General features: G+C 33.5%; 1 protein-coding gene across 4 annotated transcripts in view; it reads right to left on the reverse strand.

The window, feature by feature from the left end:
- Ldah (lipid droplet associated hydrolase) overlaps window positions 1–16,009 on the reverse strand; it is a 91,198-nt gene extending 75,189 nt beyond the window's left edge. For 3 of the 4 annotated variants that reach the window (XR_013088594.1, XM_076832939.2, XM_076832942.1), the window contains exons 1-2: window positions 15,959–16,009; window positions 7,237–7,392 (exon numbers count right to left, since the gene is read on the reverse strand). Coding sequence is in view for 2 of the 4 variants with exons in the window: in XM_076832939.2 (XP_076689054.1) it covers window positions 7,237–7,390 (154 nt within the window). In the remaining 2 variants the exon portion in view is untranslated. Of the gene's footprint in view, window positions 1–7,236; window positions 7,393–15,958 lie in introns of those variants that run through there. The other variant, XM_076832941.2, reaches the window with a different exon arrangement.
- Window positions 16,010–16,341: the final 332 nt, after the last annotated feature.

Below are 16,341 nucleotides of genomic sequence, written 5' to 3' on the forward strand. Positions count from 1 at the left end.
TCCCCAGCACCACAAAAAAAAAAAAAAAAAAAAAAAAAAAACCCAAACCAAAACAGACAAAACAAAACAAAACGGAGCTGGGCACCGTGGCATATACTTGTAATCCCCTATAATGGCCTCATAGGCAGTGTTAATGATTTGGGGGATGGAAGCAGGAGGATAACAACTGAGGCCAGCTTCAGCAACTTAGTGAGACTCTATGTCAAAAATTTAAAAAGATGCTGGGGATGTAACTCAGGAATCAAGTTCTATCCCCAGCAAAGACTGGAGCCAGAGTGCCTGGTTTGGAGTCCTGGCTTCCCCACTTATGAACTATGTGAACTTTGGCAAGTTATTTAACCTCTCTGTGTCCTATTTCTTCATCTATGAAATGGAGATAATAGTCATACTACTTTGTGTAATGACCAAATGAATTAATTCAACATTGCCTGCAACATAATATGTGCTACATAAATGTTAGCAATTCAAACTTGTATACCAATGTATAGCCATACTGTCAGTTTGCTTTCGTTGCATGCTAACCTAGTGCTCTAATTGCTCCAAGTTCCAAATTCCTTTTTGTGATGGTACTATTGTCATTTTTGTCAAACAGGTAAAAACTTCCTCAAATGCAGTTCTGTACTCTTAGCTAAGGGAGATGGAAGAGGGGAAGGGTATACTAGCACAGGGGTTGTGCAACAAAGATGGATGTGGGTGGCACTGCTTCATGTTTTATAAATATAAATTTTCAGTAAGTTTGGAATATTTTTAAGTATAAAGTGCAAAGTAGCAATCCAGCTTCTTTCCTAGTAGCTAGCCAAGTGTCCCAAGATCATTTATTATATAACTCTTTGCATTGATTTGAAATGTCTTTTGAGCCAATACAAAAATTTATGTCAGCTTGCTAATTCTGATTCCAAATAATCCTGTTTATTTTTGCTTTTCTCCTCTGCCAGTACCATCCTGTCTTAATTACTACACTGTGTTTTTAATGTCTCAGTAACTGGTAGGGCAAACCCCTTTTCTTTATTTTTCTCTTTCTAAATTTTCAAGGCTGGTCTCATAAATGTTAGGATTAGCTTCACTAATTTTTAAAAATCTCTTAGGGATTCTTATTAAAATTTAATTTATTTATACATTATTTTAAAAAGATTTAATATTTTATATCACTGATTATAATCTAGGAGTGTGTTCTACCCCATATTCAAATGTTTTGTACTGTGGTGAAGTTCTACAGACTTCCTCATATGGCTAGAAACTACTAAAAGCTAACATTTTTTAAGTGCAGTAAGTTACTGCATGCAGTATTTAAGGGTTTTACATCCACTAACTTAATTAATTACACTTTAAACAAGATAGTAACAAGGTACCAAGAGGTTAAATAACTTGCTCAAGGCCACATAGATGGCTAGTGTTCAATAAATATATGATCACTGAAAGAACAGATGAAAGAAAATAATAATGTTGAATAAAAAAAATACACAAATGACCTGGTCTAGATATTCTGTATATTTGTAGTTTTAATTAGTCTTATAATAGCTCTATAAAGTAGGTGGCATCAGAGATAGTGAATAAACAACCACTTATACCAATATGTGGCACACAGTAAGAGCTCAATAAATTGTATCTATTATTATTATAATTAAAAACTGATTTAACATTAAGAAGATAGTAAAGATAACAACTACATAATTTAGATGCAACATCTACAATGACAGGATATATAAAAACCAATGAGTACTAGATAATAGAACAGCTATGAAATAAATTTTTCTCCCTCTCTCTGGGTATAAGTTTGAGTTTTTTCCCTTACTAACCATAAGGACTTAAGAAAACCCCCTTAATGTTCTTAGCCACTATTTCATCATCATCAAGTAAATGATATGCCTATGACTACATGCTCATTCACTCTATTTGGCATTATAGCTTCTCTTGCATTTTCTTTAGGCCATCAATTATTTTTTGAGCATTTACCATATGAAAGCCACCAAGCAAGGCACAAGATAGATAATCTGAGGAAAGACAACATTAAGCAAAGGCTCTCAAGAAATAAAGAACATGAAAAAAAAAAAAAAACAGAAAAGGAAATAAAGTACATGGCTCCTAAAGCAACAGAAGAGAGTCCAATTCTTGGTTCTTCTTTTCTATATCTAATGTATGGATTGCATTCAGTGGGGCTATACCACTGAGCTGCATCGCAAGTCCTTTTTAAATTTTGAGACAGGTTCTCACTAAGTTGCCTGGGCTGGCCTCAAACTTGTGATACTTCTGCCTTAGTCTTCCAACGTGCTGGGATCACAGGTGTGTCACTATGCTCAATGGTAATTTGACTTTTAATCTACATAATACTGGAAGAGTGAGTATAGCAAGGTTAAGGCATGAGCAGATTTACATTTAAAAATATTTTTCTGGGGGCGGGGATTGTGGCTCTGTGGTAGAGCATTCACCTCATACGTGCGAGACCTTGGGCTCGATCCTCAGCACCACATACAAAAAATAAATAAACAAGTGAACAAAAATTTGGAAAAAAATATTTTTCTGTATCCAAAGAATAATTAGGAAATATTATGAAAATTTTTGTAGCATAAATTTAGAACAGATGAATGAAGTGGATAACTCTCTGAAAAGAAACTATCATGCTCACTCAAAAAGAAACAGAATAGTCCTATTATCAACTAAAGAAATTAAAATTAATAATTTTCCCACAAAGAAAATCCAGGTCTGTATGGATTCACTGGTGAATTCTATCAAATACTTAAGGAAGAAATAATACCAAATCTATAAAACTCTCCCAGAAAATGGACAAGGAAGGAAATTTTCCAGTTCTTTGTATCAGGACAACATCACTTTCATACCAAAACCAGGCAAAGACATTACAAAAAAAAAAAAAAAAAAAAAAAAGAAGAAGAAGAAGAATTAGAAAAATATATACCAATGGCCCCATGAAGATATCTAGGAAAATTTTACTAAACTGAGTCATCAAAATGTAAAAAAATACATAATGTATGGAAATATTACAGTGAATTAATGTGTGAATTATTATAATAAAAATAATAAAATTAAAAAAATACATCATGACACAGTAGAGTTTTTCACAGGAAAATATAATTGGTTTTGTACTAAAAAATTAATTAATATTATGCACACTTACAAACTGAAAGGAAAACCATAATAGGATCCTTTTAATATACCCAGGAAAATGGAAGTTATTTCTTCATGAATATACTTAACAATGTGGCATGTATAATTATAAATGTGCCATACAATGATACAATGAAGGGAACTTCATGAAATAAAATGAAGAATTCCTGATCTGTAAGTTAATCAATTGCAGCAGAGCACCAGAAATACATCTATGTGTGATGTTGCATATTTTATACAATCCATGCATCAACATTAAAAATTCAATCATGCTAAAAATCAGATAGAATTATTTTTGTTAAATCACTATCATATGAAAACATGATGGCCAATAAACAAAGAAAACATTTCATAGAGGTGTGGCAGGCAGTTAACTTAAAAATTTGATATTTGCTGAATGATACTAAATGAGTCAGGGGCAGAAGAAGTGGTGGGTGTGGTGCAAGCATGGAAATCCAGGCTCCTGCCTTTAGCAGGCACCAGCTATTCAGCTTCAAAGTTTCTCCTTTCTTGTGTATCCTTTCAGATATTTCATGTATTACCTTTTCACATTTTATATACAAATGACAGTGATGCATACAGTTCTGATCCTTGCTTTTTTTTCTTTTGCTATAAATTAAAATTGTTCCACATCAGTACATTAAGTGTTTTTTCTGTTTCTTTTCTACTTTTTTTTTAAACTGTATGGATATAACTCTGAAATGATTAAGATCCATCTGATAAGGAGTTAATACCCAAAATACTGAAGGAACTCATACAACTAACAGGTATTTAAGAAAATGTTCAACACCATCACCTATCAGAGAAATGCAAATTATAACCAAAATGAGATATCACCTTACATCTTCTAGAAGAGCTATTAGCAAAAAGACAAAAGACAAGTACTAGTGAGGATATGGAGAAAAGAGAAACTTTGCACATATTAGTGGGAATGTAAATTAGTATAGGCATTATGAAAAATGGAGGTTCCTCCAAAAACTAAAAATAGAACTAGCTAAGACCCAACCTCTTATTTCTAGGATGGAAACAAAACCTGTATCTTGAAGAGACATTTGTTCTCCTATGTTAATTGCAGCACTATTCCCAAGACATGGAAACAATTTCAGTGTCCATCAAAGAAGACTGGATAAAGAAAATGTGGTATATATTCACAATTGAATACTACTCAGCCTTCAAAAAAGGAAGAAATACTGCCATTTGTGATAACATGGTAAACCAAGAGGACATTATAGTAAATTAAATAAGCCAGGCACATAAAGACACATACTTCATAATCTCACTTATATACAGGATTTAAAAAAAGTCAAATCCACAGAAGCAGAGAGCAGAATGCTGGTTAACAGGGTGGGAAGTAAAAGAATTGGGGAGATGCTGGCCAAGAACACAAAAGTTCAGTGAGACAGGCAAATAAGTTGAAAAGATCACACATCATGGTAACTACAATTGATAACAATGTAATCTTGAAAATTACTAGGAGATTTCAAGTATTCTCAGCACAAAAAAAGTATGTGAAGTAACTCATATATTAATTACCTTGGTTTAGCCATTTTGCAATGGATACATGTATAAAATATTGTGTATATCATAAATATATACAGATATATAAATTTTGTTAATTAAAATATATATGCAGAGTAGGGAATAATCAGTGTGTAGTTGAAACTGAGGCTAGGCACAAGAAAAAGGGAAGAGTTATCCAAGAGAATGGGTATTTCTCCAGTTCCATTATTTCCTTTTACAAGTGTGGAATATATAACATCTATTCCCTTGAAGGCCTTGGGGAATGCAATGCGAAATTCCTAATGAAGGTGTGTTAGCTCTTACTCTCCCTTGGCCTCCGCTAAAAACTCCATCAGATTATCAACTTCATATTATAGCCCCTAACTCTATTACTTCCTGTGTGTCTGCATTGTAAGTAGAAAGAAATAAATTATCTCATTTTAAAATTTATTTCTCACTGGGTAAATCTTCTTACTCAAACCTAAAAGTTTAAGTTTTAAAAAAGTAGCCATGGCTTGTTGTAATTCTCTGTATCCAGTGTACCTAGCAGCACTGGGTTGGACACATGACAATCATTTACAGTAAGTTTTTTCAAAATGAATACATGGCCAATAACATGATGATCCAATTTATAGCAGAGACAGAAATGGAACACACAACATAAGATGTTTAAATATGATTGCATGCTTCATACTTCACCATTTAAATGTTATGACTTATGTAATACTTTACAAACCATGAACTAAACTTTCTGGTTAAGAAACCACAAAGAAAATTACATGGGCTTTGCTTATGCAACTAAACAAGAGCTATCCACCCCCCCCCCATCCCCTACCCCCTGTCTCTCTCTTTTTCTTTCAGATCTCTAGAAATAGGAATGTTGAAAAATATTCCAGTACAAAAAGGCAAGTAAATACTTTTTAAATCAAATGTTTGTATCAAAATGTGCTATAAACACACACCCAAAGAACACATAATAGTCAAATGCTCAAGCAAAGTACAACAGAGATTATGATTATAATATCTAGACCCTGACAGTCAATGAATTCCGTTTAAGCACTGTACTTATAGACTATGCCTTCCAGTTAACTTTACAGGGGACAAAACTGTCATATATCAAGTTAGCATGACTCCCCATTTATATAGAAGGTTATCATGTGTAAACTTTGGTCTCTTCTAGAGCGTTGTCTGCTAGATCTCTAATTACTGGATTCATAGTACAAGACACTTCATTTGATTCTATATTACCAATTGAAAATTAAATGATTTACTATGTTCTACAGTGAGTTATCAAATTGCCTCTTTTGCTCAGTTCAACTATTTAAAATAAGTCCAAATACATTGTTGTTTAACAGAAATTCTAGATCTAAGGTTCACTAGAAAAGATGAAACTAAATTAAAAGATCTTCAATCTGCTTTTCAGGATCTGGCTGGCAGTGGGTTAAAGTTTAGGTTCATTTTCATTTCACAGGATATACAACCACTTCCCTCTAAAGATGAGTTACCACTAGCTAGTCTAGCATAGAAATGGCCTCCAGGAACACTCTTCCTGCCCACTCTTCCAACTTACTGGGCTTGATGACACAAATATCACAGTACATGCAAAAACTGCCTGCATAAGACCTGGTATCGGTAACTGTTCTGATATTTGCAAAAGTTATATGTGAGGTTTTTTCCAGGTTCACTGATATAGTATTTTAAACATCCTTATTAACTGAGCTTTTCTTTAAAGAGTTTAATTATAGAAAAATGCTATTATAAATCTGTTCGGTCTATGCAACTTGGTTATAACAATATTATGAGGACTCTAATACATATTTTAAAAGATAATAAATAGTTTCTTGAATGACTTGACAACCAGTTGATAATGAGAAGTGAATCATAGGAGCACATCAAAATAAGATAATTTTTTGTTTATGTGACACTAAAACCTGACACTGATAATGTAAAACTCGTAACACTATAGTGAGGACAGTAATGACTATCTGTCACTATAATAACACTATAGTGAGGACAGTATAATTATAACACTATAGTGAGGACAGTAGTGACTAATGTCACTATAGTGAGGACAGTAATGACTCACCTGGTGGATGAGGGATGTCAGCTCAAAGAACATTTCGGTTGTTACAAACAAGAAAACTTGAATTGCCTTAAAATTTTCAAGTTATGTGTAAAAGAAAATTGATGGAGATTTTTTCAATTTTATCAACAATACTAAAACTTTGCATGACATTACCAAGAGTTATAAAGCTGATTATTAATTAAACTATTTTTAAACTGATAACAAAAAACAAATGTTGGCCACAGATGCTAGAGGAAAGATGAGAATATCAATCTATTCTGTTTTTTTTTAATTGTAATATGGAGAGGAGAGCAAAAAATATGCAGGCCAAAAAATATACATGGAAAAAAGAAGTGATTCAGGTAGTTAATTAATTATGAAAATTCTATGTTAATTTTCTGCATTTTTAATGTATATGCTATTAAATTTACAGTTGATTTTTTCTTCTAAATACTATTCACTTTCAAGCCAAGTGAATAAAGAAAAGAAAAGAAAGAGAAATAGTGATGGCTATCTGTATAAAGTCTTCTCATCCAGATTTTTCTACTTACCAGGAATAATGAAAATAAGCAGTTTAGGTCTGTTGACATTTTGATCATTAAAGAGGTCATCCCAAGGACCACATTTTAGAACCTGTGTTTCAACTCCACCACATAGAACAAATTCCTCATGTACAGGGATTTCTTCCTTGATTTCTGAGTCCATTTCTAAATAAAGGGAGAAAAGCAGCAAAATGTAAAACTTTGAGCCAAAAATAATTAACTGAAGAATTAAAAAGACAATTTTCAAAATACCAAGAAGGAAATGCTACAGTGTATATAGAAGACTAGCCAGCTCTTCTTCTGCGGGGGGGATATACTGGGAACTGAACCCAGGGGTGTGCTCTATCACTGAACTATATCCCCAATCTCTGCTGCCTTTTAAATTTTTTGAAATAGGATCTCATTAAATTGAAGCTGGCCTCAAACTTGTGATCCTTTTGCCTTAGCTTCCTGAGTCTATGGTATTGTACGTAAGTGCCACCATGTGGCACACCCACGAGCTACTCTAGATTCTGGGAATGAAAGATAAAACACACATAGATGGTAATAATGAAAACAGCCTTTGGGAAGCAATCTAGCAGCACTAGTCAATACCCATTAAAGGCATATACTTCAATTTAGTCATTTTGAGGAATTGATTCTAAAAAAATATCAAAAATACTTTTTAAAACTAATGCATGGGGGACTCTGGCTGTGGCTCAGTGGTACCGCACTTGCTTGGCATGTGTGAGGCTCTGGGTTTGGTCCTCAGCATTACATACAAACAAATAAATAAAATAAGGATCTATCAACAATTAAAAAAAATTTTAAAAAACCTAATGCATGGAATGCTATTTATTATGGTGAAAAGCTGAAGATCCTATATAGTCATTAATGGAGGAATGGATAAGTGAATTATGATAATCCATTATGCAGATACTAAAAATTCTATCATGACTCAATTTTGGGAATGATTAAACAAGCTGTAGTTCAATATTATGACCAAATGTTACATTCCATCAAAACTGCTATAAAGTTGCTTAAAATTTATCCATTTACTTTCTAACATTTTTAAAATTTCACTTCTCCAGTTTGATGTTCTGTTGTCAGTGCTATTCTCTTTGTTTATGCCTTTACTATTTTTACTGTCAGCTTAGGGAATTTAGGGAGTAGGAAGAAATAATATACATTCTAATCTCCATGTTTAACCAGAAGTCATACACTCTTTTTTCTTAAATAGCAATACTAAGAAAAATGAAAAATCCTTACTTAAAAAGTGGGAACCACTCTTTATTCAAAATATATTGATTAAATAAACAAAACTATCATTCAACTTTTGGTATGAATTGACTTTTAATTCACTAATAAATGTCACTGTAGCCCAGTCTCCAAAACTATCTTAAACAGAGTGTTTCTATTAAGGTCTTCTGACATTTACCATGTATTAGAAACAATATTAGATGGAGCTGTGAAACACAGTATTAAATTAGAACTGACTGTGAAGACACAAGTCACACTTTCACCAGAGGAGAATTCTGAGTTACTAAATACATTCAACTTATAAATATTTGAGACTATGACATCTTGGGAATTTGATTAGCCACCAAACTAATGAAAATCCAAGTAGATATGAAATTTAAGTATAGTATATACAAATTGGAAAACAAGCAGTTGCAATTCTAAAACATTTCAAATAAAATAGAAAAGAGAAGCATGGAATTAACATGTATCTCTAAAGAATCTTTTACTTTCCTCCACTCTTATATTTCTGACTCCCACACAGCTATGTATAAGAAGCAAATGAAAACTCAAAAATGAGAGTTTGAATTCTTGCTTACCTAAGAATCCAAAGTAATTCAGTTCTGCAAGCAAGTGTCAGATTAACAAAGAAAAATGTGTTACAATTATATATTGAAAAAGAGTGATTGTTCCACCTTCACCCTCAGCCTATAAATGATCTTGAAAGAAATAAATCTGATAAGCATCAAGATCTAGGTAGGGTGAAAATCAAGTGTGAACATAACTTGTGCAATCTAGGCAGACCTGTTTTCTTAAATGCAGGTGTTCATTTGTAGATATGTAGAACACATAACAATGTTAGAAACCAATGGGTTTCTAACTTTATGTGGTAAGAGAATTTTTTTCCAACTAAATTGTATGCAAACCTAGACAATATTTAAAACAGAAAACCAGTATCAGATGGGTATAAATCTTAAGAGATTCAAATCTATAAAATTTGTTATTTATTATAGTATTTATAATGTAAATATTTATAATAACAAGTCTTTATACTATAGCTAGACAATAACCTTACAACTGAACTAATGAACAAAAATAAGTGGAGTATGGGGCTGGGGATGTGGCTCAAGCGGTAGCGCGCTCGCCTGGCATGCGTGCGGCCCGCGTTCGATCCTCAGCACCACATACAAACAAAGATGTTGTGTCCGCCAATAACTAAAAAATAATATTAGAATTCTCTCTCTCTAAAAAAAATTATAATAAGTGGAGTTGTAAATATATTTGATTCAGGCTTCAGAATACATATGCAAATAATGCCTACATTTTATTTTAGGTACTAGAATTGCTTTAGGTACCAGAATTGCCAATGCTAATTAAAAAAAACCCCAAAAAACAAAAAACTTGTGTTGCTATTTCCAGATAGTCTTCTATTAAATTATATTTAATTTAGTAAGATAGTTTTCTTCCAATGCTTAATAATAACTTGTATTATTTATTACATAAGTGGATAAGATCTTCTAACTCCTCAAATTGCTAACTCATCAAAAAACAATATAAGAAAATAAACAAAAGTCAGTGGCTCTATTTCAAGTTTTTTTTTTTTTAGTGGCCTAATAACTAATATCAATATGTTGATTATATTCATTCAATGTTGAGTATACAAATAACAGAGGTGAGTCTGAGAGTTGTTTTTAACTAGAGGTTCTTTTTTTGTTTAAAATATACATTAAAATTAAGTTTGAATCTGCATTAGCAAAGGCAGAGGCAGACTAGCTTGCTTCCAAATAATCTCCCATGGAGGACAATTAGAAAAGCCAGAGGAAATATTTTTTAAAATTTGTTCAAAAAGTCAGTAACCACTATAAGAATTGTGTAAAAACATATAACAAGTGTATAAAAGGGGAAACAGATAATGCAATTAATATAAAACTAAGAGGATAACAGAGAAATGAGACAGAACAAAGATTATGACCTATCAAGACATGCAGAATACAAATAAAAGCACAAGTACAGAAAAATTTAGTCTTGAGATATATACCTATTAGGAAAAAAGATGGAAATGAAGGATCTAGGTAAAGGAATATGAAAAAGCAGACAAATTCAAGTAAATAAAGTAGAAAAATGATAATGATGAAGAGTAGAAATCAATAAGCCAGGGACAAAGGTTTATATTAGAAAGCACTACTGAACCCAAAATTCTGTTCTTTGGAAAGACCTATAAATAAGTAAGCCCGTGAAGAGACTTATCAAGGAAAAAGAAAGCCCAAATAATCAATGTTACAGGTGAAAAAAGGACATCTCTCCAGATTCAAAAAGGTGATAAAATAATATGAGCCTGGGGATGTAGTTAAGTGGCACAGCATGTACAAGGCTCTGGGTTCAATCCCTAGCACCATTCCCCTCCCTTCAAAAGGAATATTTTAAAGAACTTATGCCACTAAATTTAGCATGGAAAACTTCTAAGAAAAACAAATACCAAAAGACTAGAAGAATCTTAATAGATCTATGTCTATTCAAAACACAGAATTCATAATTCTTGATAAAATAAAAGAACCAATACTTCAATGAAAAAAATAACACCAATCTTGTATGTCCAGAGAATAAAAAAAGAACTGCTTCTCAATTCATTTTATGAATCCAGCAAACTTTGATATCAATACCTAACAAGGATAATATAAGAAAATAAAATTATAGGCCAATCTCCCTCATGGGTATAAATGCAAAAACTCTATTCAGAATATTAGCATATCAAACCTTGTAATATATAAAATACATGACAGCCAAATTGTGTATATATCAGAAACAAAATGTTGTTTAAATATTCAAAATTTAATCATTTTAATTGACTATATTAAATGAATAAAGGAGAAAAAGCACATAATCACCTCAATCTGCACAGAAGTATATTTGATAAAAACCCAATAGTCATGAAAAACTCTTAAAAAAAGAAACATATCTTCTTTTATAAAATATAAATATAAAATACATTTGTAAATATAAAGTATATATAAAACTTATAGCAAACATATTATTAAAAGTGAAATACTGAATGCCTTTCTGAGTTTGGACTCAAGATACAGAGGTCTGCTACCAACACTTCTAACTCTAAATTGTATTTGAGGTCTTAAGCCAATGCAACCAGACATGAAAAAGAAATAAGGGTATGTGAATTGGATAGGAAGAAAATATCATTCTTCACAACATGATTACATAAGAGAAAATCCAGAAGAATAAATATACATCATTTGAATGAATAAGTGAATGCAACATGGTCTTTAGATAAAAAAATATTATTAAAAACCAAATACATTTCTATATACCAGCAATGAGCAACTAGAAAGTGAAACTTTTTTTTTGAAAAGATGCCACTTATAACTACATGAAAAAAAATCCAATACTTACAAACAAATCTAACAAGAGTTATAGCCCATTCGTTGATTGGATTATTTGATTGCTTTTTTGGTGTTAAGTTTTTTGAGTTGTTTATATATCCTGGAGATAAATGCTCTATTTGAGGAGTGACACAGCCACATAAATGTTTATAGCAGCTCAATTCACAATAGCTAAATTATGGAACCAACCTAGGTGCCCTTCAACAGATGAATGGATAAAATGTGGTATATATACAAAATGAAGTATTATTCAGCCTTAAAGAAGAATGAAATTATGGCATTTGCCGGTAAATGGATGGGATTGGAGAATATCATGCTAAGTGAAATAATCCAATTCCCCCAAACCAAAAGCTGAATATTTTCTCTGATATGTGGATACTAATTCACAATGGGGGGTGCTAGGGAAGAATAAAAGTACTTTGGATAAGGTAGAGGGGAGTGAAGAGAGGAGGGGGATATATTAGGGAGGACAATAGAAAGAATTGGACATTATTACCCTATGTGCATATATGACTACACAGCCAGTGTGATTCCATATCATGTACAACCAGAAAAATGAGAAGTTATACTCCATTTAGGTATGATGTATCAAAATACATTCTACTGTCATGTATAACTAATTAAAACAAATTTTGAAAAATGAATGAAATCGATAAACTGTCATTGAAAAACACATGAAAACACAAGTTGCTAAAATCAAGAATGAAACAGGTTACTGCTGAAGACCCTGCAATGCCATTACTGATACCAAAACCAGACAAGGACAGGACAAAAACAAACTAAACAACAAAACCACCAATACCTCTCTTACAAAATATTAGTAAACAGAACCCAGCAACATATAAAACAAATATTATACCACAATCAAGTGAAATTTACTCCAGGAATGTTCAACATTCAGGAATCAATGAATGTCACAATAGCTAAGCTGTGGAACCAACCTAGATGCACTTCAATAGATGAATGGATAAAGAAACTGTGGTATATAATATAACAATGGAATATTACTCAGCATTAAAAGAGAATAAAATTATGGCATTTACAGGTAAATGGATGGAATTGGAGAATGTCATGCTAAGTGATGTAAGTCAATCCAAAAAAAAACCAAAGGCCGAATGTTCTCTCTGATAAGTGGATGCTGATCCATATGGGAGGGGCATGGGAAAAATAAAGGAATTTGGGGAAGGGGGGAGAAGGGGGCACAGGGGTAGTAGGTAAGATGGTGGAATGAGATAGACATCATTACCCTGGGTACATGTGTGATTGTACAAATGGTGGGACTCTGCATTGTGTACAATCAGAGAAATGAAAAATTGTGCTCCATTTGTGTACAATGAAAAGAAATGCATTCTGCTGTGATAAATAACCAATTAGGAAAAAAAATCAATCAATGTAACTCACCATATCAATAAGCTAAAGTGACTAACTGCACACTTACCATGTGACCCAGCATTTTACTCTTGGGCTTTTATCCCACAGAAATAAAAACTTTATGTTGATTCAAAAACCTTCTAACAAAGGTCCATGGCATCTCAAATCATCATATTCCAAAAATGCATACAACCCAATTGTCTTTCAATGAGTGAATGGTTAAACTCAGTGTAGGATTCCCTGAATACTACTCAGCAACAACAACAACAACAACAACAAAAAATGATTGATACAAATAACTTGGATGGAATGGAAAGCAATTATATTGAGTTAAAGAAAAAACAAAAGCCAAAAGCCAGTTTCAAAAAGTCATGTACTTATGATTCCATTTATACAACTTTCTTGAAATGATATTTTTTTAGAGATGGAGAGATTGGAGTAGGACTAGATGGTTCTATAAAGCAGCAGATATAAAGTCTTGTGCTAATGAAATAATTCTGTATCTTGCTTTATTATTATAACAATTATAAAAGCTACATGTGTGATAAAATTGCATAGAACTGTGTACACACACAAATGAGTGCTTATAAAATTGGTGAAATTTCAATAAACTGTATATTCCACCAATGTCAATCTCAATTTCCTGGTTTTAATATTGTTTTGTTGCCATTCAAAATGTTACCATTGGGGAAGCTTGGCTGAGAGGGGATGGGGACTTTCTTGTACAGTTTTTTTGCAACCTCTATAAAATCTATAATAATTATTCAAAACAAAAAAATTAAAACCACAAAACTTAATTATGCATTTATTTAATTGCAAACTGTTTAAGTGGTATGACAAAGAAAAATCAGGAATACCATACAGTTCCATATAAACTTCAAAACATACAGTTGCAAGTCAACATATAATATAAATGCATAAGCAGAATACCTTTAAGGTCACTGTGACTATTTGTATCTACTCCATCTTACTCCAAAATAACCTGTTAATGGAAGTAACTGTTTTCTATATCCTGACTTACAGATAATTTCCCCACTTGCAACAAGCCACTTTCTTTTTGTAGTTCTTTTCATTTGTAAAGTACATTCAAATCCTTTCTCATTTAAACAAAGCCTACAAAGTAGAGAGTGCAATCAACAGAGTGAGAAATTGAAGGTCAAGTTTTTTCAAGGTCGTTTAATGGCAAAATCAATTTTATAGTCTTTGGACTCCTATTACACTATTTTTCCAGCTACATGTCAAAAATTTTATGTACTATTTAAGTTCAAAGAACAAATTACACAATGTTGTAGGGGAAAGTCCAAGAGAGAATAAGTATGATATGTGTTAGACCAAGATTCTATCTGGTGTTCTAAGCCTCTGCTAGATAAGTGGATATATGAACAGCAATTTTACAACTTTTTTTCCTCTTACACCTTTTACATTCACTTTTTTTCTTATACCTTTTCAAATTTCTCTAATTTTGCTATTTGAATATGTGCTGCATGAGAGTTCTCAAATCTGTACAAGTGGGTCAGAAAACCAAACTTAGATGATGAATATAAAATCCATTACTACTGTTGAGGAAATATAAAAACTAAGGCATACATTACACTCAGGATGGATTTGCTAAATTATCTTGACTTTAAAAGATGTTTTCCATAATTCTTTTGTTGCTTCTAATTCACCAATTATTACATCAAATTTGTAAGCACTTTTTTTTTTTTTAATGTGCCAGAAAAAAGCTTTCAGCCTCTTGACATCAAGGACAAGAATTTCAAAAGTTTGAAGACTACTGGACTTGCATGTTAAATACTCATTAAAGCAGTATATTAATTTCCCTTTGTTCAAAGTATAAAGTAGACTACAAAATTAAGTGCTTGATCCTAAGTATATTATAGTAATTTTACAAGTAAGGAAATGCTAAGAGGTTATGGATCTTTTTATGGGAAGAAAATCACCTAATCTAAAAGCCTTAGTTGTAAAAATACAAGATAGTAAAATTTCAGAAAAGCACCTGCTGTGTTGCCTTTATCGTCCCCTAACATCCTACATGCTGGGAAGCCAGGCTTCAGGGTCTTCAAACCTTTCACTTTTAGGTAAAAAAATGGAAAACACTTAACAGACAACTCAGATATTCTTACTCATAGTTTCTGAAAGAAGTTGAAAGTAAACCTTTTGCACAAAGACTGGACCTTGTTCTAAATTCTGTTTCTTTTGTTATATATTTCTCTTTTCTGATAGGAATGTGACCTTAGAACTTCAGAAGGGATATTATAAACTCTCCAGAACTGGCAGACAGGACACAAAACAGATGTCCAGTAACTACTTGTGAGGAACAAATGAATTAACGAATCAAGGAACAAAGGGTCCCGATCTGCATGCTGTCTTGGGTGGGGAAAAACTCCCCGAGGTGAGTACACAGTGGGCCTTAAGTATGAACGGAAAGCGGTGTGCGCACTAGATGCTGCAAAGCACACCCCGGACCTGACTCTGATCCCTCCGGGCCGCGTCTTGCGGGCCGGGTGCCCAACGTCCAGGCCCCTACTCCCCACCGTGGGCTGCGTTTAGCAGTCCAAAAGGTGCGTCCTCTAGCTCTGGGGAGCCGCGGAACGCCGGCAGCCCCGGGGCCTCCCGCTCCAGGAAGCTCATGACCGCAGAGCTGTCTCAGCACCGTTATTTCTGGCTCAGTGGAAGGTCCGGCCAAGGGCCCCGAGCCAGCCCGCCTGTCTTTCCTGAAAGTCAGCGAAGCCTGGAGAGCGGCACCTCACCTGTCTGCTCACAAGGTCCCCGCTGAAGTTCCTGGGGAGGCGTGGTGGGACCGGAAGTTCCGCCTTCTTACGTCACTGCATTGCTCAGCTCTCGGGGGTGCTGACGCGTTTACAGCGCGCTGCGCGCGGGCCGTGGGATGTTGCTGTTCCTGGCGTGGAGCCGGGTGTCAAGATGCCGCTAAACTACGTGGAGTGGGAGCGGTGTCCTTTTCTCTTTCGTTTGAATTTTATCTGCTTCCTGTTGCCTCTCATCCTTGATATACTCCTGCCTTCCTTTCCCTCTCATTTTTTCTCTATTTCTCCCCTTTTGTTTCCTTTGTCCATTTCTCGCTTCCTGCATCACTGGTTGCATCTCTTCCCTTCTCCACGAACACAGGAAAGTT

Source organism: Callospermophilus lateralis, chromosome 14, assembly GCF_048772815.1.
Source record: "Callospermophilus lateralis isolate mCalLat2 chromosome 14, mCalLat2.hap1, whole genome shotgun sequence".
Classification (NCBI taxonomy): domain Eukaryota; kingdom Metazoa; phylum Chordata; class Mammalia; order Rodentia; family Sciuridae; genus Callospermophilus; species Callospermophilus lateralis.